At 60.9% G+C, this 24,162-nt stretch overlaps 11 protein-coding genes across 11 annotated transcripts; 5 read left to right on the forward strand and 6 right to left on the reverse strand.

The window, feature by feature from the left end:
* Nucleotides 1-267: 267 nt before the first annotated feature.
* Nucleotides 268-1,422, reverse strand: BDZ90DRAFT_234786 (TPR-like protein). The gene is made up of 3 exons (XM_025507144.1): nucleotides 943-1,422; nucleotides 828-859; nucleotides 268-715 (listed from the first exon to the last, which is right to left on the reverse strand). The coding sequence occupies exons 1-3, from the start codon at nucleotides 1,313-1,315 to the stop codon at nucleotides 353-355; spliced, it is 768 nt and encodes a 255-aa protein (XP_025359453.1). The 5' UTR covers nucleotides 1,316-1,422; the 3' UTR covers nucleotides 268-352.
* Nucleotides 1,423-3,713: 2,291 nt separating this feature from the next.
* Nucleotides 3,714-8,424, forward strand: BDZ90DRAFT_97838 (hypothetical protein). The gene is made up of 2 exons (XM_025509985.1): nucleotides 3,714-7,860; nucleotides 7,985-8,424. Exons 1-2 carry the CDS (start codon nucleotides 3,845-3,847, stop codon nucleotides 8,295-8,297), a joined length of 4,329 nt encoding a protein of 1,442 aa, XP_025359454.1. The 5' UTR covers nucleotides 3,714-3,844; the 3' UTR covers nucleotides 8,298-8,424.
* BDZ90DRAFT_282161 (hypothetical protein) lies at nucleotides 7,997-9,506 on the reverse strand. The gene has a single exon (XM_025509437.1). It carries the CDS (start codon nucleotides 9,377-9,379, stop codon nucleotides 8,348-8,350), a length of 1,032 nt encoding a protein of 343 aa, XP_025359455.1. The 5' UTR covers nucleotides 9,380-9,506; the 3' UTR covers nucleotides 7,997-8,347.
* Nucleotides 9,507-9,780: 274 nt separating this feature from the next.
* BDZ90DRAFT_234788 (hypothetical protein) lies at nucleotides 9,781-10,980 on the forward strand. Its single transcript, XM_025507145.1, has one exon. The coding sequence runs from the start codon at nucleotides 9,809-9,811 to the stop codon at nucleotides 10,793-10,795; it is 987 nt and encodes a 328-aa protein (XP_025359456.1). The 5' UTR covers nucleotides 9,781-9,808; the 3' UTR covers nucleotides 10,796-10,980.
* Nucleotides 10,981-10,992: 12 nt separating this feature from the next.
* On the reverse strand, nucleotides 10,993-11,696 carry BDZ90DRAFT_224333 (Der1-like protein; the record flags this gene model as incomplete). The annotated part of the gene is made up of 2 exons (XM_025504611.1): nucleotides 10,993-11,072; nucleotides 11,150-11,696. 2 exons carry the CDS (start codon nucleotides 11,694-11,696, stop codon nucleotides 10,993-10,995), a joined length of 627 nt encoding a protein of 208 aa, XP_025359457.1.
* A 236-nt stretch (nucleotides 11,697-11,932) lies between these two features.
* BDZ90DRAFT_234789 (hypothetical protein) lies at nucleotides 11,933-12,576 on the forward strand. The gene is made up of 2 exons (XM_025507146.1): nucleotides 11,933-12,019; nucleotides 12,116-12,576. Exons 1-2 carry the CDS (start codon nucleotides 12,003-12,005, stop codon nucleotides 12,483-12,485), a joined length of 387 nt encoding a protein of 128 aa, XP_025359458.1. The 5' UTR covers nucleotides 11,933-12,002; the 3' UTR covers nucleotides 12,486-12,576.
* BDZ90DRAFT_234791 (hypothetical protein) lies at nucleotides 12,157-13,808 on the reverse strand. The gene has a single exon (XM_025507147.1). The coding sequence runs from the start codon at nucleotides 13,578-13,580 to the stop codon at nucleotides 12,591-12,593; it is 990 nt and encodes a 329-aa protein (XP_025359459.1). The 5' UTR covers nucleotides 13,581-13,808; the 3' UTR covers nucleotides 12,157-12,590.
* A 56-nt stretch (nucleotides 13,809-13,864) lies between these two features.
* On the reverse strand, nucleotides 13,865-15,103 carry BDZ90DRAFT_234792 (hypothetical protein). Its single transcript, XM_025507148.1, has 2 exons — nucleotides 14,654-15,103; nucleotides 13,865-14,561 (listed from the first exon to the last, which is right to left on the reverse strand). The coding sequence occupies exons 1-2, from the start codon at nucleotides 14,953-14,955 to the stop codon at nucleotides 14,183-14,185; spliced, it is 681 nt and encodes a 226-aa protein (XP_025359460.1). The 5' UTR covers nucleotides 14,956-15,103; the 3' UTR covers nucleotides 13,865-14,182.
* Nucleotides 15,104-16,715: 1,612 nt separating this feature from the next.
* On the forward strand, nucleotides 16,716-18,445 carry BDZ90DRAFT_98100 (hypothetical protein). The gene is made up of 4 exons (XM_025509986.1): nucleotides 16,716-17,109; nucleotides 17,172-17,253; nucleotides 17,537-17,589; nucleotides 17,680-18,445. Exons 1-4 carry the CDS (start codon nucleotides 16,948-16,950, stop codon nucleotides 18,382-18,384), a joined length of 1,002 nt encoding a protein of 333 aa, XP_025359461.1. The 5' UTR covers nucleotides 16,716-16,947; the 3' UTR covers nucleotides 18,385-18,445.
* On the reverse strand, nucleotides 18,386-20,008 carry BDZ90DRAFT_256575 (GroES-like protein). The gene is made up of 2 exons (XM_025507896.1): nucleotides 19,675-20,008; nucleotides 18,386-19,606 (listed from the first exon to the last, which is right to left on the reverse strand). Exons 1-2 carry the CDS (start codon nucleotides 19,735-19,737, stop codon nucleotides 18,506-18,508), a joined length of 1,164 nt encoding a protein of 387 aa, XP_025359462.1. The 5' UTR covers nucleotides 19,738-20,008; the 3' UTR covers nucleotides 18,386-18,505.
* Nucleotides 20,009-20,116: 108 nt separating this feature from the next.
* Nucleotides 20,117-24,110, forward strand: BDZ90DRAFT_234794 (hypothetical protein). The gene has a single exon (XM_025507149.1). The coding sequence runs from the start codon at nucleotides 20,226-20,228 to the stop codon at nucleotides 24,078-24,080; it is 3,855 nt and encodes a 1,284-aa protein (XP_025359463.1). The 5' UTR covers nucleotides 20,117-20,225; the 3' UTR covers nucleotides 24,081-24,110.
* The last annotated feature ends 52 nt before the right edge of the window (nucleotides 24,111-24,162 follow it).

Genomic DNA, 24,162 nt, shown 5'->3' on the forward strand with positions numbered 1-24,162 from the left:
CGAGGCTGTGCCATGCTAATCCAACTAAAAGCACGGGGTAGCGAGCCAAGCATTCGCCATCTTAGATATACGCAGACATTGCCAAAGATAGACCATCCAAGGCTCGTATGGTGAGCCTGTCTGCCCTCATGCTGTGCTGGCTTGCTCTGAGATTTGCACGACACATGTGCGGGGATGAGACAATATTGAGGATGGTATTTCGATGACTACGTGAATGAAATCGACGGCTGCTCGGGCACGCCGAAAAAGATGAGAAATGACGATGACGCTGCCGAGTGGCGAAGCTTGCTAATGGTGATGAGCGGCCCGAGCCAGACTGCCACAGCCTCTCTGCCTCCTACCTCGATAGCAGCTAGGCCTTTTCCTTGCCTTTACCCTTGTCGCCATTACCATTACTGTTCTCCCCGTCCTTCTTCTTGCCTTTCCCCTTCTCATCCTCGTCCTCATTCTTGGCCTCTTCACCTCCCCACCCCTTCCCCCTCATCAACCCTTTCAGACCCTTCATGCCCTCCCTCTCCTTCTCCTCCGTCCACTTGACAATCTTGGTCGCCAAAGCCCTGATCGCCGGGTCTGTAGGCGACTTTTCCATGGCGACATCGATTGCCTGAGCCGCTTCAGTGACGCGACGAAGCTCGAAGAGGGCAGAGGCTCGACGGAACTGAGCCTTGACGTTTTGCGGGTCGATGGCGATTACTTTCGAAGTAGAGTAGAGGACCTGTGTGTGTGGAGAGGGGAGGGGAGAGGGAGATACGGGGTGAGTGAGTGGGTTGGATAGCTGAGGGAGGGACGGAAAGGAAAGGAAAGGGGAAAAGGGGCCCGGGACGTACCTTGTCGTAGTTCTTCTCGGCGAGGTAGCAGCCTGCGCGACGAGGAGAGGGATACCAGTCCAATCAGCTCGTGTCCCCACCCTCCCTCGCAGCATCTTGATGCTCGCCCACTCACTGCTCAAGTTATTCATCACAGCAGCCGTGATCTCTCCTGCCCTCTTCTTCGTCTCCTCATCATCCTTTCCTTCTTCCCCCAACCCCAACTGCTGGCGCATACTCGTTACCCCACTCGAGTTGAGATTTGCATGATGCCAGCAGCGTTTAGCCCCGGGTATGTCGCCCTTGGCGTACAGGGCGTTGCCCTCTTCCTTGAGGCGGAGAGCCGTGGCCAATTGGCTGTCGATGCGAGAGGGCTGAGCTGCCTTGGTGGTCGAGTCGGCATCGTTGGAGGAAGAGGCAGGCGCAGGCGGAGGCGGTGCGGAGGCAGCAGCAGCAGCATCAGCAGCCGCAGCGGCCACGCTTGCAGCAACTTCCTTGTCGACGGTCATCGCGATGGCGATGGGGCGATGTGCGGGAGGGAGGCTGCAGCGAGGGCGTTGTTGTGATTGCGTCTTTGTGTGATTGGGAGGCGGATGGAGGGAGAGGAACAAAGGGAAAAGGCTGAGCGCTTGGGCCAGGGGAATTAAAAAGTCGGGCGACCAAAGGAGGAGGAGGACGGACCAGGGGACGCGACTCGACTTGCCTCGAGTCGACCCTCGGGCCGCCAGACCAGTCGATGCACCTCTGGCTCCCTCTCCGCCCTGAGACTGAGCGCGAGGGCCATTCGCGCCTTTTGGACTCTCTCTCTCTTCCGTCCCTCGATCCTTCCTCCAATCCACATCATCCTCACGACCACGATGGCCGCCCCACTACCTCTCGCACCATTGGTGCAGGGCGGCGAGTCACAGGCAGACTCAATATCTCTACCTGCCCTCTCGCGCACCTTCTTGCGCACCTCGTCCCCGCTCCCACTCGAATCGGCTGACCTTCTTTCCATCTCGAATCGATTCGGCCTCTTGGCCTTTGCGACTGGCACCGACTCCTTTGCCATCCACCAGGTCGATGAGATCAAGAAACTGATGCGTAGTGGGGCACCAGAGCTGGGGCAGCCGTGGAAGAGAATCACTACGAATGCACCCTTGCGCAGCCTCGCATTCGCGCAGGAGGGAAGGAGTATCGTCGCCTCTCTCGCCGATGGGACAATTGCGGCATACAGAACGCGAGAGGGGAGCGCGCCTTACTACACCGCCAGCATAGCGAACACCAGCTCGATCTGCGCGAATCCATCCGCCTTCCCCAATCTCATCGCCGTCCTCTCTGATGCTGTCTACCTCGTGGACCTCGAGGCGCACACAGCTCGCCCCCTCCCCCTTTCCTCCCTCGACTCACAACCAAGAAGCGCATGCTGGTCAGTCAAGGGAAAGCAACTAGCAATAGGCCTGGTAGACGGTCGCATAGCCCAAGTCACTCCAGAAGGGGAAGTGAAAGCCCTCCTCCCCGCACCTCAATCCGACGAACTCCCAACAGACGCGGCAGTGATTGACCTGCGCTGGGTCGAGAATGACGTATTCGTGGCCACATATCACGCTGCTGGCGATGACTCTGAGCCGCCACTTGTCTTCATCGCCACCCGCTCCTCCGGCACCATCACCTACACCAGCCTCTCCGACCCCTCCCCAGCCTTCGGCCTCCCCGACCTCCCACATCGCCGGTATGCTGCCCCTCTCAAATCATGGCCGCCCCTCTCCAATGCCATCTTCACAGCCAGCATGCCAAGCACCGATATCGGTCTACTCGGACGTTGTGCCGCAGAAGAAGGGTGGGAGGTTCTCGAGCTCCCCGAAACATCTCGCCCCACCCTCCCCTTCTCCTCCATCGACAAGAGTTCCGAAACCGCCCCACTCGGCGTGGTGCTCGATTTGACCCTTCCGCGGGACCCTTCCATGGACGAGGAGGAGAGACCAAGAGACCCGCGCGCGGCGGCGAGGGGAGAAGATGAGAAGACGAAGCTGGGTTGGATCCCTCCGACACTTTGGGTGCTGGATTCCGATGGGAGCTTAGGGGCGTGGAATGTGCTCAACCTCGATGCAAGCGAGGGTTATTCGGAGATGATTAGACCTGTGGAGTTGGGGGAGGAGGCCGAGGCAGGCGTAGGAGCAACCGAAAGGCAAGCGCCAGCGCCAATGCCAACGCCTGCGCAGCCAGGCGCTCCGTCTACCGCGCCACCGACCTCGAACGCGAGTGGTGGATTTGGGTCTGGGTTCGGCCAGCCTAGTGCCTTTGGCCAGGCCTCGACCTCCTCTTCAACCTCAGGTTTTGGACAATCAAGCGCCTTTGGCCAGCCGAGCGCTTTCGGCACACCTAAGGCTGCCTCCTCATCACCATCAACATCGTTCAGTCAGCCTAATGCCTTCTCCTCAAAGCCAACCGCAGCCCCCTCTACAGGAACAGGAGCAGGCGGATTTGGCTCGCCGTCAGCTTTTGGGTCCAAGCCTGCCAGCAGCGGTAGCGGCAGCGGCAGCGCTTTTGGTTCTCCCTCGGCGTTTGGCACTGCGAAGCCAGTAAGTGGGTTCGGCTCACCTTCAGCCTTCGGCACCCCAAAGCCAGCGGGTGGCAATGCCTTTGGCACCCCCTCCACCTTTGGCGGCACCTCTTCATCGAGCGGCGGCGCTTTTGGGTCAGTTTCGACTCTCGGTGGAAAGTCCTCAACCCCTTCAACGGGAAGCGGTACGAGTGGCGGATTTGGCGCTTTTGGTTCTTCCTCGTCCAACAGTAGCGCAGGAGGGTTTGGCGGATTCACCTCTAAACCCAGCGGGTTCGGCTTTGGTACAGCGAACAACCAGGCTTCATCCTCCTCAAACGGGAGTTCGTCCATCTTCGGGACAGGTGGGGCCCTCTCTTCCTCCTCTTCCTCCTCGTCCACTACCCCAGCTTTCGGTGCAGCGGTCAAGCAGGCGCCGGCCGTGCAGGTCAATCCGGCGGAGAAGGAGCCGGACCACGAGGCCGGGGCAGGGGCCGGATCCTTTGGGTTTGGAGGTATGGGCAGCATGTTGGGGGATAAGAAGGAGGGGGGTGACAAAAAGGAAGCAGCTCAGGGGACGTCCTTCTCCTTCGGCTCTACGCCCACAGCGAGCAAGCCGCAGTCGCAGCAGCAACAGCAGGAGGAGAAGAGTGCTTTTGGGTTCGCAGGGCCAGGCGAGAAGAGGAGCGCATTTAGCTTTGCACCTCAAGGCGAGCAGAACAAGTCAGCCTTCGGATTCGCGTCCTCGAGCACGCCATCAGCCTCAGGGCCAGCCTTCGGTGGATTTGCAGGGAAGAAAACGGACGAAGCGTCATCTTCCAGCTTGTCTACCCCCACGTCGTCGGGCGCGCCTGCAGCGCTGCCTTCTAGTTCGTCCCCTGCCGCGTCAACATTCGGCTTCGCGCCAAGGAAGGATGGAATGGAGGAGGAGAAGGAGAAAGACAAGGAGAGTCCGAAGCCCACATTCAGCTTTGCGTCAAAGAAGGGTGATGAGCAGGGACAGAGTACCACCGCTACTCCGGCTGCAGGGTTTGGTTTTTCAACGAACAAGGACGATGTTAAGGCTGCACCACCGACGCCCGCATTCAGCTTCGCGCCCAAGAAGGACGATGGATCCAAGGCTGCGGATCCTGCTTCTGCAGCCGGCCCCGCGGAGAAACAGGACAACGAGACCAAAGAAGAGGAGAGCAAAGTAGAGCCTGCCTTCAGCTTTGCACCCAAGCCCAAGGAGGACAAGCCCGAGGAGCTGAAGGAGCAGGAGGAGAAGTTCGCTCTGCCATCTGGCCCCTCATCGTCAACATCAAGCGAGCCAGCCAAGCCGTCTGCCTTCAGCTTCGCGCCCCAGAAGGCGGGAGAGACGAGCTCTACTTCAGCGACAGCAGAGCCGGGCAAGCCTGCTCCGTTCAGCTTTGCATCCAAACCAGCGGATGCTCCTGCCTCTGGCCCCTCCTCGGCAGCAGCAGCAGCACCTGCGTTCAGCTTCGCCCCGAAGAAGGGTGAAGAGCGCAAGCCCGCAACAACAGAGCCAGCTAAGCCGTCTTCCGCGTTCAGCTTCGCACCCAAGAAGACAGACGATGCGTCGGCTGCTCCCACGCCATCAGCCTTCAGCTTTGCGCCGAAGAAGAGCGAGGCCCCACCTTCTTCCTCCTCACCGGCTTCTCCCCTGCCTGAGGCTAGCAAGCCCGCGCCATTTAGCTTTGCGCCGAAGAAGAACGACTCGGAAGTGGCAGCAAAAGCTGCTTCACCTTCCTTTGGCTTCGGGGCCAAAAAGGCAGAAGAGCCAAGCGTAGCGCCGCCACCGAAAGATGCACCCTTCAGCTTTGCGTCGAAGAAGGATGAGCAACCTGCAGCCACGTCGTCATCGTCGCCTGCTGCTGCCTCGCCTTCCGCTTTCAGCTTTGCGCCGAAGAAAGATCAGGAGTCCAAGCCTGCGGGTCCACCTTCTTTCAGCTTTGCGCCAAAGCATGACGACAAGGCGCAGCAATCCCCTTTCTCCGCTGGATCATCAGCGGCTGCACCTGTCGAGCCCGCAAAGAACTCGTTCTTCTCTTTCGCACCGAAGCCGCAAGAGTCGAAGCCTGCGCCCGCTCCTACACCCTCATTCGGCTTCGCACCCAAGAACGCAGACGGGGCCAAGCCGGCAGCCCCGGCGTCGTTCAGCTTCAACTCCAAGAAGGAAGAGCCCGCTCCACCTTCTCAGCCGCCAGCTAGCCCCACACCATCTCCCGCGCCCGGCCCCTTCTCCTTTGGTGGTACGTCGGACAAGTCTGCTCCTCCCGCCCAAAGCTCAAGTGCCTTTGCGGGGAATCGCACTCGCTTTCCCTCTTCGACCACACCGGGCCGTAGCTCGCCACTGGCGGGTAAGCCGATTCTTCCCCCTTCACCAGACAAGTCTCGCGCTCAGCAACCCGCGCCGGCCTCGCCCTCCCTCCCACCACCTGTGGCACCCGCACCATCTCTCGTGGCCCGGACCAGAGGCGAGTCGCCTTTTTCTACCCAGCCACCGTCACTCAATATCGCCAGTCCGGCGCCACAGCCCAGCCAATCACAGTCCCAGGAGGATGCGCTGCGATCCGAGTTCCTCAAGACGTACCTCGTAATGGACGAGGAGCTCAACGTGCTCCGCAGCAACATCCAGCAATGTGCCGCCTTCCAATCCGAGATCCGCGAAGCGCGCGGCGCGTCCACCCTGAGCGACCTAGATCGCGTGGACGACTGGTCGTTTGGGGACCTCTCGACGCTTCGCAAGCTCGAAGACGAGCTCTCTGTGCAGCTGGATCGCCTCAATGCGGACGTTGTAGCACGACAGCGCAGCGTGCAGGAGCTGGAGGCGTCGCTGCTCAAAGCCGATGCCAAGCGCGAGGAGGCCGCCAGGCTGTTGCGAGCTCATACTGACCCGGAGTTTGCGAAGCTGGTCCGTGTTCGCCAGCTGGGGCCAGAGCATGCGGCTAACCAAAAGAAGCTGAGGGCATTGGAGGCGACGATCAGTGCGAGGGCGGGGGAGTTGGAGACGTATCTATCTGACGTAAAGACGCGGGTCCGCGAAGCAAAGATGGGAAGCGCAGCAGGGCGCAAGAGTGCGGCGCCTAGCCTCGACTCGATTCAGCGGACCGTAAGGAACATCTCGGTGACGGCGACGACGAAGAGCTTGGAGCTCGACGATCTAGCCACTGAGTTGGAGATGCTTCGTGGACGAGGCAGCGAGGAGTGGGGGAGCAGGAGCAGGAGTCGCGGACCAACTTCGACTCCGACACCGACTCCTGGCCGGTTTACCTTTGATGACGACAACGACGAGAGCGATACGGAAAGGCCCGTCGTGACACCTCGGCGCTCCACGCCGCGGGTAGACCCCTTTGGCACCAGGACACTCAACGACGCCCTTCCACGGGGGAGCACGCCGTCCGCTTGGGCGAGTGCGGGCGGGCCCAACACCGCAAACGCCTCCGCCTCTACCTCTCAGCAGCCTCGCAGCGTCTCTGCAGCGATGAGGAAGACGATCCTCACCGCTCGCCGTGAGCCTGTTCTGACATCGTGTAAGACACCGGGACAGGAGAGGGACTTCCAGGCTAGCGATCTACAGATGGCGTTCGCGAGGGGACCGGTCAAGGTTCGGGCGGAGAGGAAGGTGGATACGCACAAGCCCGCGTCAGGGTCCCAGTCGGCTCTTCAGCCACCTTCGCACGCAGCCGCTCAGCAGCCAGAAGCTGCAGCCTTGCCTCCCTCTGCTCCCTCTCCAGCCGCACCACCCTCCTCTTCCTCCTTTTCCCCATCATCCCCGCTCCCATCAGCCGCGCCCCCAAGCAAGGCTCAGGCGAGCCCCTTCTTTGGCTTCAACTCCACTTCCAACTCCAAGTTCAAACCCTCCCCCTCGACGACGACCTTCTCCATGCCCCCCTCCTTCGGTGTCAATCTAGGCGACTCGTCCACCTCCAAGCCCTTCACCCCGGGAGGACAGCTCGCCTCGCGTAAATCTGAAGCGGCAGCCACCGCGCAGACGCAGGGTGGCGGTGGCGGGCATCACAAAAGCTTCGCAGTTCCCTTCGCCGGGAAGCCCAACGTGGCTGGTGCCAGCGATTTCTTTGCCAGGCCAGCAGCTGCAACTACGCCTGCGGCTCCGGCTGCGGCTGCGGCTGCGCTTGCTGTTCCAACAGAGAAGGAGGAGAAGGAGCAGGAGCAAAAGGCCCCCGTCAAGCTTAAGAGCCCAACGACGTTCAGCTTTGGTGCTCCGAGGGCCACTCCTGCCGCGGGTGGGTTCAGCTTCGGAGCCCTTTCAGCTGGCACGGGAGCGGGAGCGGCGGGGCAGGGGGCGAAGGGAAGCACCACCACGCCGCCGGGCTCGCCGTTCAAGCTTCCGCCACCCGCTGCGCCTGCTACTACAGCCTTTCCGGCTGCGGCGGCGAAGGAGGGGCAGGATACGCCCAAGTCGTCAGCTGGGGGCGGAGGGTGGATTGGTGCTGGTGATGGGGTGGAGGAGGAGGAGGAGCAGGGAGATGCGCACGATGATCAGGAGGGAGAAGAGGAGGAGTGGGATGAGCATGAAGAGGAGGAGGAAGAGGAAGAAGAACGAAGAGACGAGGATGGGCTGAGCGCTGTTGATGAGGAGGAGGAGGAGGAGGAGGAGGAGGAGGAGGAGGAGGAAGAGGGCGAGGAAGATGAGGAAGAGGGCGAGGAGGATGATCAGGAAGACGGTGAGGAGGAGGATGGGGAGGGGCAAGAAGAGGGAGATGAGTGGGGCAATGACGAGTCGAATGGCGATGATGAGGACTACGAGCAGGGCCAAGGCGAGGAGGAAGATGAGCCGGAGGAGGAGTATGATGAAGGGAACGAAGACGAAGAAGAAGGGGAAGCTCAGGCCTCGTCATGACGCCTTCTCTGTGCTCTCCTTCCTCTCACTCAACTCCAAGTCCCCACCATCCCGAACCGTCATTGTCAGAGCTATGCCCGCATCTATTACTTGGCGTCCCAAATGACATTATCACGTCCCCACGGGCCCGTTGTTTCTCGTCTCTGTCACCCGTGCTCATCTATCTATCTTCTCCTCCCCTCCCCCCTGCCCACCTTCTCCACCTACTGCGCTCGCCGCCTTTTCTTCCATGGCCAGTATATCCTCCAACTCCCCCTTCTCCCCGGCAAGCCTCGTCTGCTGCAAAGCTCTCCTCAACTCGAGTCTAGCCTGCTCATCCAGCCCCAACCCACTCTGCAATCGTTCGATGCCCTGCTCCGTCAGCAGGATTTGCGCTCCTCCCCCTGCGGCGTCAATCCCCTCCATCCCCTCCCCACCCAACAGCATCGCCCTCTCAACCTCCTGACTCGCCCTTCCTTCCACTCTGCCCTGCTCCAAAAGCCCACGCAGATATTCAGCCCCCTTCCACGCCCTCCAATGACTGTACGCCCTCCACACCAGGTAGAAGAAGGGGAGATTAGGCACCACGGGTACCAATGCGAAGGGGATGGTCAAGGGCATCCCTACAAGGCAGTACAGCAGGCGCGTACGGTGGTACGGGGTGCGTTGCGTTGTTAGGCGGGTGAGGCTGAGTAGGAGGGAAGAAGGGTGCAGGAGCGTCGGGGGATAGAGGAGTGGAAGCGTCGCGCTTGTGGCTATTCCTGTTCCTGACCCTGAGGCTGCTCCCGCGTCGGACTCAGACGAGGAGGAGGGAGAGTGGGAGGGGGATGGGTTGAGCACCAACGCCGGCCCAGCCTTAGGGTCAATGCCTTTGAGTGCCCACTCCTGATGCTCGATTCTATCCATCAATTTCTCCCCTGCATTGTAGGTCCGTCTCTTCCAATCGAAGAGGGCCAGCTTCTTCCCAGGGGTGGTACCGTCCTTCCCCAGTGCGATCCAGAAGTCTGAGGCTTTGTGTAGGAGACGGGTTGAGAGGGGTGGTTTGGCTGAAGAGGAGGAGGAGGGTGAGGAGGATGAGGAGGGGCTCGAGGTGGAGGTGAGGGGGGAACGTTGAATTATGAGCGTGTAGATTGGTTGTGGGGGCGTGGAGGAGGAGGCAGGGAGGGTGGAGCGCACAGAACGGGCGAGGGGGACGGCAATTAGGCGCATCTTGGCGATGCTGATCGTGAGGCTCTAGTCGTCTCTATCTCTTGGTATCATTCGCGGATGGAGGTGGCGGGCGAGGCGATGAGGAGGGCGTGATAGTTGTCCAGTGTTGAGTTGGGAAGTAGTGAGAAATAGAAATGCGAGAGAGCGAATCGGGCGCTTAGTGCGTGCGATGCGAGCCACTCGACTCACACGCCGCCACGCCTCGACTCAACTGCTGGTCCGCTCTCGTCTCTCTCCGCGCTCGGCGTCAGACCAATTTCGTCTCGTCGTCTGAGGCAGCGAAATCGAGTGGAGCTGAGACACGCCCAGGTGCGCACGGCCTCGAGGATGCCGTTTTGACTCGCGGCGACTTTGACTTTAGTCCTTTCTTCCCTCCTTCCTTTCTTCCTTCCTCCCTGTCCCTCCCACATCACAACAACAAAGACGAAGATGTCCGCCCCGACTTCAGGGAAACTGCGCATAGGCTACATCCCGGAGCACTTTGCCTCACCTCTTCTCCTCCTCGCACGCTCCCCCTGGGGTCAGGACCACATAACCCTCGTTCCCTGCCCCTCGGGAACAGGGCAGATCCTCACCTCTTTCCGCGACGGAAGCATAGATGTAGCCATTGCGCTCACTGAGGCCCTTGTAGCGGGTATCGCGAAGCGTGCCGCGGGGGAGGAGGTGGACCTGAAATTGGTGGGGAGCTATGTGAGGAGCAGTCTAGTCTGGGCGGTCATCACGGGCAAGGAGACGAAGGCGTACGGCTCGATTGAGGATTTGGCGGGTACGACGCTGGGCATCTCCCGTGCTGGATCCGGCAGTCAGATTATGGGGAGCGTCATGGCCTTGCAGCGCGGTTGGACCGCCGGAAATGGCAAGGCGCCTAGCTTCTCGATCCAGGACTCCTTCCAGGGTCTGAGGGACTCGGTCAATGCTGGTAGCACATCGGCCTTCATGTGGGAGACGTTCACTACGAAGCCCTACTTCGATTCAGGCGAGGTGAGGAAGATAGGCGAGGTGCCTACTCCTTGGCCTAGCTGGAGTATCGCAGCTACAAGGCGGGATGCTGCATTGGATTCATTCCTCGAGAAGTTGGAAGGGTCCATCCACGATTTCACTTCCGCCTCTTCATTCGCTGCGGGTACGCCTCGCTCTTTTATTGTTCAGGAGCTAGGGTATCAGCCCGAGGACGTGGATGCGTGGCTGGACAAGGTGAGGTGGGCTGGGGATCAACGCCCGAATCACGCTTCGAACACGGTGATTGTGGGACAAGAGACGAGCACGCGTACTGTCAGTCGACAGGCGCTTGTGGAGACGGTCAAGGTGTTGAGGGAGGCGGGGGTTTTGGGGGAGGAGGAGGAGAAGAGGGCCAAAGATCCGAGTGAGATTGTGGATCCGTGGGGGAATGGGAGGGAGGGGAGGCTGGTGGAGTGATGGCGAGATGAAAATGAGATGGGTATTTGTACAGATGTATGTGTGTGACAGAGAGAGGAAGAGACACGATGTGACTACGCTACACTACGCCTCTCTACATCCTGCGCCTTGCGGGACCTTCGATCAGTCGGCGGCTGTGAGGGGGATGGACGGATGAGCTTGTGTACAATGCAACTCCCCATGTTTGCCTCACACACTCACAACCACTGCGGCGTCCCCAGTAGCTCCCTGCCACCAGACCCCACCTCCTTTGGCCACACATCCGCGAAGAAGTAATCTGTGCGCGAACGAGATACACTGGTCAGCATCGTCCCCTCGCGCCTCTCTCTCTCTCTCTGCGCGCGAGCTACGCACAGACATGTCCCACTCCAACGCCCAACAGATCCCCCTTAACCGCCGTGGCACTTCCTGTCAACACCCAACTGAACCCACACAGCGCTACGGGTAGATACGGCGCTGTGATGACCAGCACGCCGAACAGGCTCAACCTCACGTGCTTGTTTCGGCGACTCCACAGATACACCAAGCAGAAGGCCAATGCCCCTCCCAAGAAGGGCACCCCAGCCACCACAACTGGCGCAACGAGGAGCAACCCGATCGCGCACACTAGGACCAACCAGGCGAAATCTGCCGGATGTCCCGCGTAGTGGTTCTCCTCCAACATGCGGGCGTAGCGAACGAAGAAGAAGAGGTGGAAGAAGAAGTCTATGCCTAGCGGTCCGAAGTAGAGGAAGGTAGTTATAGCTCGGTAGGGTTGGGGGTTGGGGGGAAGGAAGGCTAGGCTGGGTGAGTAGAAGAGGGAGAAGCGGGAGAGGAGACCGATGTGTTCGCTCAGGGAAAGAGCAATGCTTGAGTAAGCCCATAGGCGGGTGATGGGGGGTAGTGAGCCCGTTAGGTCCATCAAGGGCTGAGGCCGAGGAGGAGATGCGGAGGGGATGCGGAGGGGGATGGATTGTGGGGTCTTCTTGGTGGTGGTGGTTCGGAGACAAAAAAGTGTGCGACTTTGCTCATTCCAATTCCACGTCGATGTGAGCCAATTGGCGCACACGCCTCCACCCGCGCCCGCTCTCCGCTCTCCGCTCTCCGTGTCCGTGGGGTGTGTGTGTGTGTGCCTTGTGCCTGAATCAAAGCGGGCGTCACAAGTCCACTCTGCCTCCCTCTCCTTCCTTCCTGCCAACCAGCACGTCCCCACCCACTCCTCAACAAGATGGCGAACCCGCGCTCGTGAGTCCCCGCCTCCTCTTGCTCGTCTACACGAAGAGCAGCGCATCTTCCCCTCGAGCTGACCCCATCTCTTCCCTTTTTCCTACTCACTGCAAGCGCCACGCACCTGTACAAGATCCTCACCCCATCAGATTATGCTGCCCTCCCTACCACGCCCTCCTCCTCGTGGACCGGAGCAAGCATAGACCTGAGCGATGGGTTCATCCACCTGTCCACCTCTCGCCAGCTCGCAGGCACGTTGAGTCGCTTCTTCTCCACCGAACCGGAGGTGTGGATCTGCGGTGTGGAGAGGCAACGATTGGGGCCTGAAGATGGGGAGTCACCGAGGTTGAGGTGGGAGGAAGCGGCGGGGACTGTCTTTGCGCATGTTTATGGGACTTTGAGCCCGGCGGAGGACTTTACGATCAGACACAAGGTGGAGAGAGGTAGGGATGGGGAGTGGGTACTGCCTGAGTTGACCTTCTAGCGATGACGTGAACCAAAGCATGGGGGAATGAGTGGTGACGTGACCTGTAATTGGAACGTAATGCTACAACATATCACTTTGAGCGCCATCCTGACCTGAAGCGGCCTAGCGGCAAGAGCGCCAGACGTACCTGCAACCCCTCATCAGCTCGGTGCCCTTTTCTCTCCACCTTCTCCCCCCATCGACCTGCCCTGTCCCTTCTGTGGCACTCCAGCCCCACTCCTCCTTTCCTCCTCCTCCTCCTCCTCCACCAGCCCCACTTTGGGCAGCCTTCTCCTGTGATGAGCGCAAGCACCACCCAATGCCTGCAGCGACAGCTACCCAAAAGACCTTGGCGAAGAGCATGCGACGATGATGAGCGAGAAGACGCTGCTGATGACGATGACGATGGCGAAGGCGTTTGGCGCGCTCCTTGTCCTTGGTGCGTGTCATTTCGAGGGAGGTGGAAGCGTTGCGTCTTCGTCTTCGCGTGCTTGCGCCTGCAACCCCAGAGCCTGATGATGACGGCGCTCCCTCCTGCTGCTGCTGCTCAAAGTCACTTTGTCCGCCGACCACGCCCTCGCCCTCGGCCTCGCCCTCACCCTCGCCCTCGGCCTCGCTCTCACTGTCGAGATCAAGCCCGAGCCCAATTCCACTCATCAGCATGCGCCGATGCATTGCCTCGTGCTCGACGAGGGCCGCCAGCCAGCGGCTGCGTTGCTCGCGATGCCACTTGGCCAGGCGGTGGAAGATCGACGCGAAAGGTGACCATGACGATGATGATGACGATGACGACGACGACGCTGAGGATCTGTCGTAGGGGTACAGAGAGGAGGGAGAGGAGGCGGGAGAGCGTACTGCCACTCCTTGTTCCACGGATGCTGACGTCTCGTCGTCGTCGGAAGAAGAAGAAAGGGACGCCTCGCTCTGTCGTCTTTGCAGGGCGATCCATGCCCTTCTGGTAGAATCGGATCGACCAGCCTGGCTCTCAGTACCAGCTCCTTCCCTCACCACACTCTCATAAGAAGGAGGAGCAGAAGCCGCGTCGTGCGCTTGCACGTACTCGTAGCTAGGTGCCCCGCCTTCGGGAGGACGGGTCTTGCGGTCGATGGCCATTCCTGGCGTGTCTTTCCCTGTCTGCCGAGCAGGTTTTCCAAAGAGGAGAGTTGTAAGTGGTGCGGAAAGCTATTTGCGAAGGAAGGTGCGATGTCGATCGCGATATTGCGGTCTGGATGCAAAGCAAAGGCAACGTCGTCGTGGAGATCCGACGTCCCCGTCCCTCTCACGCCACGAGTGAGTGCCTGAGGGCACGGGCCTCTTCCACCGCAAGGCACGGCGAGTCAGCGCAAGCAAGTGCAAGCAAGTGCAAGGCTGGATGGATCACTCATCGCATCTCGGCGCGGGGTTGTGGAGAATGCCATCCTGATTGCGCGCAGCGCTACAATGACAGAAACAGAGAGATAAAAGAAAGAGTGTATGATGATGATGATCGAGATCGAAGACGAGAGCAGGTAGGTGAGCGAGAAGAAGCGAAGTGGGTAGCGTAGCATGTGGAAGCGTAGGGTGTGGCGTGCATGGGCTTGGTACAGATGAGCCAGACTTGACATTGAGAATGGTGTTGAGGTCTTGCTCATTGGGGGCAGCGAAGCGTCACAGACGCCTCAAGCTGCGTGTGTCGAGCCATTCGAGGTGAGCGTCGCTCGTGCTCGCGCTCGCGCTTAGAGAAGCACAACAGCACCAGCGGCAACGGCTCCCATACCGGCGATAGCAGCGAGGTTGACCTGTCCGCTGAATCCGGCACCGCTCGTTGAGCTACCCGACTTGCTCGCTGAGGCAGCGCTCGAGGTAGGGCTAGCTGCGGCCCCCAGGGCCGAGGTGGAAAACCCGCTCGCACCCGTAGCAGCCCCCGTGGAAGACGCGCCAGCAGCAGCAGAGGACGAAGCTGCACCGGGTGCGGCCCCCTCCTTGCCCTGCGCGGCGGCCATGACGGTGCTGTTGAACTGGCCGGTTACGTTGTCCAGCTCGAAGCGTGCAGAGAAAGCCATAAAGTCCGCCGTACCGTTTGCTGCTTGCTTGGTCGACTCCATGCGGATGAAGCTGCGGCGCGAGCCAGAGGGTGGTTAGCGTCAGCTCCTTGTTCCCCCTCTTCTCTCTCCGCTCACGCTGACGCTCGCGCCCCCCTAACTCACTAGTACTTGCCCTTAGGCCCAATATCCTTCGGCACCTTGTAAGTGATCTTCTCCTTGTCGGTATCCAAGTTAGAAGCAACCTGGTCCAACTTGAATTGTGCACTCTCACTCCCAGCAGCGAGCCAGATATTGTATCCTCCCCACGCCTTGTTCTTGGGTGACTTGCCGTTGTCCTGCCATTGGATCGAGAGGCGTTTACCCCCGTCTGCGCTCGTGGTTGCGACGGGTGAGGTGATGTAGACTGTGGACAGGGCGGGGGAGGCCAGGCCGAGGAGGGCGAGACAGACGGTGGAGAGCTTCATTGTTGCGGGGTGTGATGGGGGGTGCGGAGTGCAGAGGAGAGAGTGATGTAGTGTAGTGAAAGAGTGTGGTGCGAGTCAAAGAGAGAGGAAAAGAGTGAACGAATCGAGTCGAGTGGATTGGAGGGGTAAAAGGATTGGAGGGGGTAATGGTAAGGAGAGGATGATGATGATAGGATCGAAAAGGACGCTCCCTTAGCTGTGTGCTGTTTGGCGCCTTCTTCCGCGGCGACTCGACTTGACCCGCTCACCGCTCTTCGCTCATCGATGGCTGTTGAGAGGGGTCGAGCGAGGGGTCGAGGAGTCTGAGGGGCCGACGGGCGAAGCTAGCTGTCTGTCTGTCTGTCTGTCTGTCTGGGCGCGCGAGTGTGCATATTATGCCTTCTTGTGCGCGACTTCACACTCCTCTGGTGCCTGGCGAGGAGCAGGTGTTTGTTGCCTGCAGGCCCGGCGCGGCGCGAGCCAAGCCTGCCGCCGAGCCTATAGTGAGTGTGAGCGTGTGAGCGTGTGAGCGTGAGCCACTCCAACGCCCACGCACGCCAGAGCGAGTCCAACTCTCTCGCGCGCACACGCAGACGTCGACGCGGCCTCCTCCTTCGTTCTGTGCAGCCCTCGCTCACTCGACGAGCAGCGCAGCGTTCCTCGGCATCCGCGTCTGCCGCGGCGGCGGCGGCGGCGGCGGCAGCAGCACGCCAAGCCACCCCCTCTCTCCCTCTCTCTCTCATTCAAATCGAAGAAGCGCAAGCGCAAGCGCAACGGCGCATCAGACCTCTTTCCCTTCTTCTCTCTTACCCAAGATGGCATGTCGATCAGCGAGAGGGCAAGCATGCCACGGCCAATTGCGATCATGATTTTTTTCAAGTTCAGCAAGACGATGCGTGAATGAGTGAGTGACGTGACGATGGACGGGCGGGCGGGCGGCAAGACGCCGTGCTTGGAGAAGGAGCAGAGGCAGAGGGCCGTGCGGCGTGCGTCTTGCGAGCTGGCGAGGGTGGGGTGCCGCTGACCGCACACGCCTGAAAGTCCACTCATTACAGCTGATGGTAAGGATGGCCAAAGCTTACTGCGGATGATCGTCCTTCATCTCTATCAGTCACCTTGCTTTCTTGTCATGGACCAGTCACAGCGAGAGATGAATACGCGATATGAGGCTAGCCTCGTGGCCGGCTGAATGAGCCCCCGCCCTCGTCGTCTCAGGGTGCTTCGCCTTCGCAGGTTCGCTTCGCGCTAAGTAGTCTAATCTCAACCCGGCTGAGACCACCAGGGTCACGCTCAGTCGCTTTACCCTCCCTACGAGCCTCCCACGCTCGCGCTCAGCACCATCCCATCAAGTCAAGCGTTCACCTGCTGCGCACTTCGCACTCAATACCCAGCTGAATCGCGCCCCCGCAACGACTGACGGACCTCTGCTGCGCATCCAATCCAACCTGACCTTGCTCGCCCACGCTGAGCAAGCCATCTTTGCCTCCCACGCCCGCCCACACGCACGCACGCATACACGCACATCTAACGTAGGCCCGATCACTTTACGGCAGCAAATGGCAATAGACCAGAAGCCCCGTCGGTCGACAGAGAGGGAGCAGGAGGAGGGTGAGGGTCGCGAGTCCCTCCGGGAGTACAGCCAGCGCTACGATCCTTTAGGAGCTCCACCTCCTTACCATTACCACTCCACCTCCTCGTCCTCGTCCTCGCCACCCGAAGGAATGCACGAGACACAGCCTCACAGCGAATCCACCCCGCTCCTCTCTGGCCAGGAGTCCCAGCGATCACACGACGTACGAGCGGCGCCCTGGGCTCCAGCTTGGCAGCGCAAGCCCCTCTCTGCCCGTCGCAAGCGCGTAGTCAACGTCTGCCTAGTCTTGGTCCTCTTGACGCTCATCATAGTCTCAATGCGCGAGTGGGCCACCCACTCTAGCTCTGAACAACCCGACTCAGGCTCAGCCCCAGGCTCAGGATCGGGTGACTACCCCTTACCTCCCTCCCCGGCCCCGAACGATGGGAATCCCAAGTCCCGAGCCTCCTGGTCTTCACCGGTGGAGCGACCAGACTACCTCGGTCATGGCGGGCCTTGGTACTCTAGCGTGGCTAACTTCACACTCAAGTACACGCCCGACTGGGAGGCCGTTTGGCTGCACGCACTCGGCGTCTCGTATCGAGGCCACATCACCGTCGTAGGGGACAGTGCAGTCAAGGAGGGGGAGGGGGAGGCTGGAGTGGAGGCCTTCTTCCGTAGTGTACGGGAGAGGGAGCATGCAGTTTGGGTTGGGGAGATGAAGCGAGGCGAGAAGGATGAGGGATTGGGCGTTTATGTGAGTAAATGTAGAGGCAGAGGGATGTGCCGTGTCCACCTGAGTTCGGCTCAGCTCAGCTCAGCTCAGCTCACGCTAATCTTCTTCATTTCCTCTCCTTCCTCTCCATCCGCCGACATAGGGCCATCGCCACCGAGCCGACCATTCGCAGGTGGCAGTGGAGGTGCGAATCCACCTCGCCCTGCCACCATCGAGCGTGGCTCCGCTCCTCCCTCCTCTAGAAGTGGTGGCGGACACGCTTGACACCAGCTGGGAGGTAGATGCGTCGGATCCTGTCGTTTCGCGCAGCCTGGACATACAGTTGGGGGCGGGCGGGTTGCGTGTTGGGGTAAGTATGCGAGAGGAGCAGGGGAAGGCCAGACGAGAGTCGACGCTGACCCTGATTGCCCCCGCTCCTTCCCGCTACGCACGACATCAGGCAATCCAAACGCAGCAGCACACGAACATCGCCTTGCATGCCGGCTCCGTCAAGCCCACATCCACGTCCGCCTCCTCCCCGCACCTATCAGGCAGCATCAGGTGCGCCAACCTCGCTATCCGTCTCGACTCGGGCTCCCTCCGTCTCGCCTCCATCGAAGCGCGCAACCAGGCAGCCATCAGGAGCCACGCAGGATCTGTCCGGCTCGGCAACCTCGTCAGCCCCGAGGTGAAAGTGGTGAGCAACGCAGGGAGTGTAGAGGGGACGTTCGAAGTCGGGGAAAGACTGGACGTGCAGTCCGACGCGGGACATGTGGCTCTGGACGTCAAGCTTCCCGCCAGGACTGACAATCATACAGTGCAGGCTCGAGCTCACAGTAATGCCGGTTCGGTGAGGGTGACTTACGTTGAGCAGGGGAAGGGTGTCACGCTAGACTCGAGCGTGACCTCGGGAACGGGTAGAGTGGAGGTGAAGCATCACCCGAGCTTTGAGGGGAGTTTCGACCTGCTGACCCGTGTGGGGAGGCTGGACGTTAGCCCGCCACGGGGTAGCGGTGCGGGTGGTGGGGATGAGAGGGAGTGGGTTGTCAGGGAGGACAGGAAGGGGTGGACGGGGAGGCATGTTGTTGGGCGAGTGGGGAGGGAGGGGATGGAGGGGAGAACGATAGTCAAGTCAGAGGCGGGGGCTATGCAGGTCGTCTTCTAGTCGCGTGGTGTAAGGACGTGGTATTGTGTGTGTGTTGTTTCGTATCTGTGTACTCTCTCTCTCTTATCGCGCCGCAAATATCGAGTCACCTCACCTTCTGACCCACGCTCCTTTCTATCGCTCACTCCTCCCCTTCCTCCGCCACAACAAACACCTTTGTGACCCCTCTCCCATCCCTTCCCCTCCCTCGCGCCAAAGTCTCAAACGCCTCACCCGCCTCCTCCAGCGTGTACCTATGCGAAATGACCTTCTCGATCCCCTTCAACTCGCCACGCTGCAACATCTCCATGGCGAGCGGGTAGGTATTCGCGTAGCGAAACACGCCCAATATGTCCACCTCCCTCAGCGCGGCCGCACCTATGGGTAGAGTCTGGATGGGGCTCCCCATACCTATGAGGACTACGCGTCCTCCAGGACGAGTGGAGAAGATCGCCAATTGCACGCACGAGGGGACGCCCGAGCATTCAAATACTACGTCGAATGCACCGGCGCTTGAGTCGAGGGAGAGTGCCTCGCCCATCTCCTTTGCAACCCTCTGTGCCTTCCCCATCGTGACTGCCGGCTCCTCGCCCTGAACAGGGGGCGCACTCTTCGCCAGCGTGTACGTCTGGTCCGCCCAGCTGTTGCGCTTCGCAAAGTCTAGCCTCCCCTCATCGATATCCACCGCAACAACGTAGCTCGCCCCGGCTCCTTTCGCCGCAGCGCACGCCAAGAGGCCGACCGCCCCCGCCCCGGTGACGAGGACCCGCTCCCCATTGGCGAGGGCGCAACGCCGTATCCCCTGGAGAACGACGCTGAGCGGCTCGATTAGTGCTCCGACCTCGTACGAGACCGAGGTGGGGAGGAGGTGGACGCCCCAAGCCGGCCATGTAAGGGTGGACTGTAGTGTCCCATCGAGGTGTGGGTACGTCTTTGCCGAGCTGGCAAAGCGCATAGAGGGGCAGAGGTTATACCTCCCCTCCTGACAGCGCTCACACTCCCTGCAGTACAAGCCAGCCTCGATCGCCACGCGCTTACCCACACTGAGTTGAGCAGGGCATTCCGGACCAACAGCGCTGATGATCCCGGCGCTCTCGTGGCCCAGAGCCATGGGATGGCGCAAAGCGAAGTCCCCGTTACGGCCGTGGAGGTAGTAGTGCAGGTCGGACCCGCAGAGTCCTGTGGCGAGGACGGTGACGTGGACGTGCCCTGCTGGTGGTGTGGTGGGGAGGGAGCGTGTCTCCTGCGAGGGAAGAGGGAACAGGATGAGTGTCGTACGAGTGAATGGAGGCGAGCAGGAAAAGTACTCACGATTCGCAAGTCCTTGGGACCGTGCAGGACGGCAGCCTTGTTGGTATTGACGTGACTGGTCATGCTGCCTTAGTGTTTGAAGGGTCCGGGGGGAAAGTGAAGAATCATCTATCAATCTCCTCGAGCATTGCTCTTATACCTCTCTCTCCTTTCGTTGTGTCCTTCTCGAGGTCAGGTCACGCCCGTGCGCAACGGCAATAAAGTAAAAAGTGCTCCGCCTCTCCGCTTCTCCGTGTCTTGAGGGGCCAGTGGGAGGAAAAGAGAGAGAGCACAGCGCCCAGCCAGGCTGTGTGGGTGTGGGGCGCGGCGCGGAGACGAGTCAAGTCGGACGAGGGGCGACGACAAGAGACGGACCAAGGATTCTTGCCAATGTTGATCGCAATCATCTCCCATCACAACTCATCTCATCTCTGCCCGCCCGCGTCCGCCCTCGTGCCGCTCTCGCCCGAACCGGCTCTCATCCCACCTCTTGCCCGCCTCTCCAATCAGAGCAGCAGCAGCTCATTCAATCTCGTCTTGAGAGAACGAGGCTGTAGCAGCAGCGGAGAAGAATGACTCGAGTAGAGCGCACACGGAGCAGGGTAGCAGCCTGTCGCTGCCTCAACGTGCGGGTGCGATATCTAAGCCCCACCAGCACCAGCGGCGGGAGCAAATCTTCCTCCTCATCCCCCTCCCCCTCCGCGCAAGGCCAAGAGGCTCGCACCACCCGCGTACAGCTCGACGACTCGTCCTCCCCTTCATCTACATCGGTATCCGTCTCCCTGCCCCTCCTCGTAGGCCGTGAACTCGTCTCCCTCGGTGGACCTTTCACGGTTCCAGCGCTGCGTTGCCTGCATTGCGGTACGACGGTATATGCGGTGGAGAAGGCCGCCTCACTTGGGCCGAGTAGGGCTGTTGGGTTTCAAGCGAACGCCAATGCCAATGGGGCCAAACAGCAACAGCAGCAGCAGCGCGAGGCTTCCCCGTCCCCCGCTCAGAGGAGCGCGAGTAGAGATGGATTGATCAAACCACACGATGGGCATGTCTTTCTGCTGCCTGGGCTGGTGTACGATGACGAGATTCAAGAAGTCGAGGGCAAAGAGAATTTCTCGTCCATCTATGGGGTGTCCATCACGTCTGGCTCGCCTCGTTCTTTGGATCAGGCTCAGCCATCGACTCAGTCTCAATCACAGTCGCAGCGTCCCGCCTTGACGACGCAACGAAGCGCCACGAGCCACTATGGTCTGCAAGGTCTCCCCGCGCACCTCGTCACCACACCGCCCACCTCGCCATCCCCTTCTTCCTCCTCCGCCAACATCCAACTACCCTCCGTCGCAAGCTCAAACCCGCTAGCCTCAGCCCTAGACGCTACGGGTCTCGCAAAGCTCAGAGCATGGAGAGTGACGGCCGAGCAGGAGGTCATGGATCTGGTGCGGCAGAAGAGGAGGGAGCTGGATGGAATGCTGGCAAGAGCGCAGAGGGAGGCAGAAGCTGTGCTCGAGCAGGCACGCACCGTTCCCCCACCGAGCACAACGATGATGCTGCGAGGAGCAGAGGGCAGCAGCAACGAACTGCGGGACGAGCACGACCACGATCTCGAGCATGAGCACGGCAACGTAACCACCTCCTCCGCCGCCGCCGCCGCCAACGCCCCCTCGATCCTCCCCGCCTCGGCCTTCACGCGTCGTCCCCCCTCCTCGCCAAATGCAAATCTATCCGCCTCGCTCTCAGCACTCAGCGCCAGCTTCGCCATGCGAGGCAAGGGGTCCGACTCGACGATGAGCCAGGCAGAAGACTGGGCGCAGCGTCGTCGACTCAAGGAACGCTACCCCGAGGGGGACCACAGCGTTATGACCTCCGCGGCTACTAGTGCGGCCACGTCCGTCGAGAATTCAGATAGTGAGACCGTCAGGCGTGCGCGTACCTCCGTTGCCGAAGAAGAAGAAGAAGAAGCGGGAGAGGATAGGGGAAGAGGCCGACAACGTGTGGCGCGGGTACGCACCCCGAGTGGGGATGAGCAAGTCCCCGCACGCAGCAGTGCCAATGCCAGTGCCAACGCCAACGCGAACACGGGCACGCCCCGCTCCCCTCCCGGCACCAAGACACGCCCCACAATGGCCCCCTCCTCCCTGAGTCACAGCGCAGGCAGCAAATCGCTCCCCTCTCACCCTTCGCTCGACCTGGGCGCCCAGTCAGGGGAGGGGGACGCGGCCACCCCACGTCCGGGCGGGCGAGTAGGAAAGGCCCCGCCCTCCCCCTCGGCCAACGTGCAGCTACGCCCACGCAATCCGCCGCCAAGCGGAGCCGAGCCCCTCAAGCCGGCTACGCGACAACGACTGGGCGAGTCGGCTTCGGCTTCAGCTTCGAGCTCGACTCCTGACGTCCCCGGCGCGAAGCGCAAGGTCGCATTCGCCGAGACGCCGGACCATGCGCCGACCGTGAGCCTTACGCCGCCGGAAGACCAGATGAATGGGGTGGATGGGGAGGGTGAAGATGGAGCGGGGAGGGAGCCAGTAAATGAAGGTGAGGCGGCCGTTTTCGATATCGATGAGGAGTTGAGCGTCGATGGTCACGTTGATGCTGGAGAGGGCGAGGAGAGGAGGGAGGCGCTACAAGGTGGGCAGGAGAAGCTCGTATCGCAGGAAGAGGATCTGGGCGGTACACTAGACGATGCAGACGCGGACGACGACGATTCTTCTGCGGTGGGGACAAAGGGGGAGGAGAAGCGCGATCCATTAGGCGGCGTCCCCGCAAGTGTCGGCGCCCACCATGCCGGCTCCCTCTCTGCCCTCGTGGCCGCCAGCGAAGGTCTGGACGCGCATGCTCGTCGAGCCTCGTTGGTGGATAATTTCGATCCCGCCTCGCTCAGGAGGGACGGCCGCATCGCACCCGCCAAGAAGGGCAGCCCGCCCGCCAATGCTACTCGCGGCACCGAGCCATCCCGAGCAGACGGAGGAGGAGAGGACAGTCCACGTCGCACCGCCATTGGGTATCGCCGTAGCCACGCTCAAGGCAACGCCGACGCGGAATTGAGGCTCAGCGGCCTGCTCGCCCCGCATGCCCCCTCGCACCGTTCGTTGTGGAGGAGGACGGCCAAGAAGTATAGTATTGCGGAGGAGGATGAGGAGGAGGGCGAGGATGGGAAAAAGGGCGAGCAGGAGGACGAGGGAGACGACAGACAGTGGAGTGCATGGCAGGAACGTGCCCGACAGTTGGAAGAGGCCAAAGTGAAGCGCGATAAGGAGGAGAAGGAGAGGGTGCTCGCCCAATCCCTTCCGATGCAGGAACGACGCACTGTGGGCAGTACGGCGCGAGGCATCCCAACAGGAGCAGTCTTGTCCAGCGTAGGCAGGGAGAGGGAGACGAGCGGCTTCGATCGCGAGCCCAAGACGAGTTTACCCTACCAGGAACGACAGATGGTTCCCAGCTTGAGGAGGGCGACGCGCCGAGCGCTCCTCGCAACGGGGACGGGGGACCGCAAGGCGTCTCTTCCTACGATCAAGGACACGGATGTTGAGGGAGACGATGTCCCGCGTATTGCAACGCGAGGTTTCGCCGTTACAGCTCCAGGCTCAGGGTCCGTCCTTACTCCTCCAGCTACATCCGCTCTCTCCTCCCCAAGCCTCTCGACAGGCGGACGTCGCTCCCCTCGCCCGCCGTACGTGCCCCCGCCACCACCCACCTCCACTACAACAGTCCTCCAACCCAACCCCTTGCATCGTCCCTCCCCCCTCACCCTCTTCCGTGGCCCCGCCGACGCCCGTTTCGCCAGCTGCGAGCCCGGCGAAGAAGAGGAAAGCGACTATCCCTCAGTGCTACGCTTCATGCATCGCCTCGAGCAGCTGAAGCGGAACAAGCGCACCGGATGGCTCCATCATCGTGTCCCTGCTCCGGAGAGCATTGCAGACCACATGTACCGGATGGCCCTCCTCGCCATGCTCTGCCCCAATGTCGGGCTAGACATAGGAAAAGCGGTCATGCTTGCCCTGGTGCACGACTTGGCCGAAGCAGAGGTGGGGGATCTGACTCCTCTGGACGGGGTGAGCAAGGAAGAGAAGCTTCGCCGCGAAGGAGAGGCACTACAGTTCCTCGTGCACGATCTCTTGGGATCGAGTCCCGCAGCATTGAGGATCGAGGCCCTCTGGGAGGAGTATGAGGCGAGGGAGTCGCTCGAGTCCGTGTTGGTCAAGGACCTCGATCGCTTCGAGCTTATACTGCAGGCCGTCGAGTATGAGAGCCGATATGGGGTGGAGGACTTGCAGCCCTTCTTTGGGGCTAGTGCGGATATTGGTCATCCGAGGGTTAGGAGATGGGCGGTTGAGCTTGCGAGGGAACGGGCGGATATGTGGGGGAAGAGGGGCGAGGAGTGGGGATATGTGCAGCCTGAGCCTGTGGAGGGGGCAAAGAGGGAGGGAGGGGAAGTGTGAGGAAGAGGAGGGCAGGGAGTGAGTCGCAGTCGTAGCATGGTCGGACGCCCTTGCATTACACATCAGAACGACAATCATGACT

Source organism: Jaminaea rosea (genome assembly GCF_003144245.1).
Source record: "Jaminaea rosea strain MCA 5214 unplaced genomic scaffold BDZ90scaffold_18, whole genome shotgun sequence".
NCBI classification, from domain to species: Eukaryota; Fungi; Basidiomycota; class Exobasidiomycetes; order Microstromatales; genus Jaminaea; species Jaminaea rosea.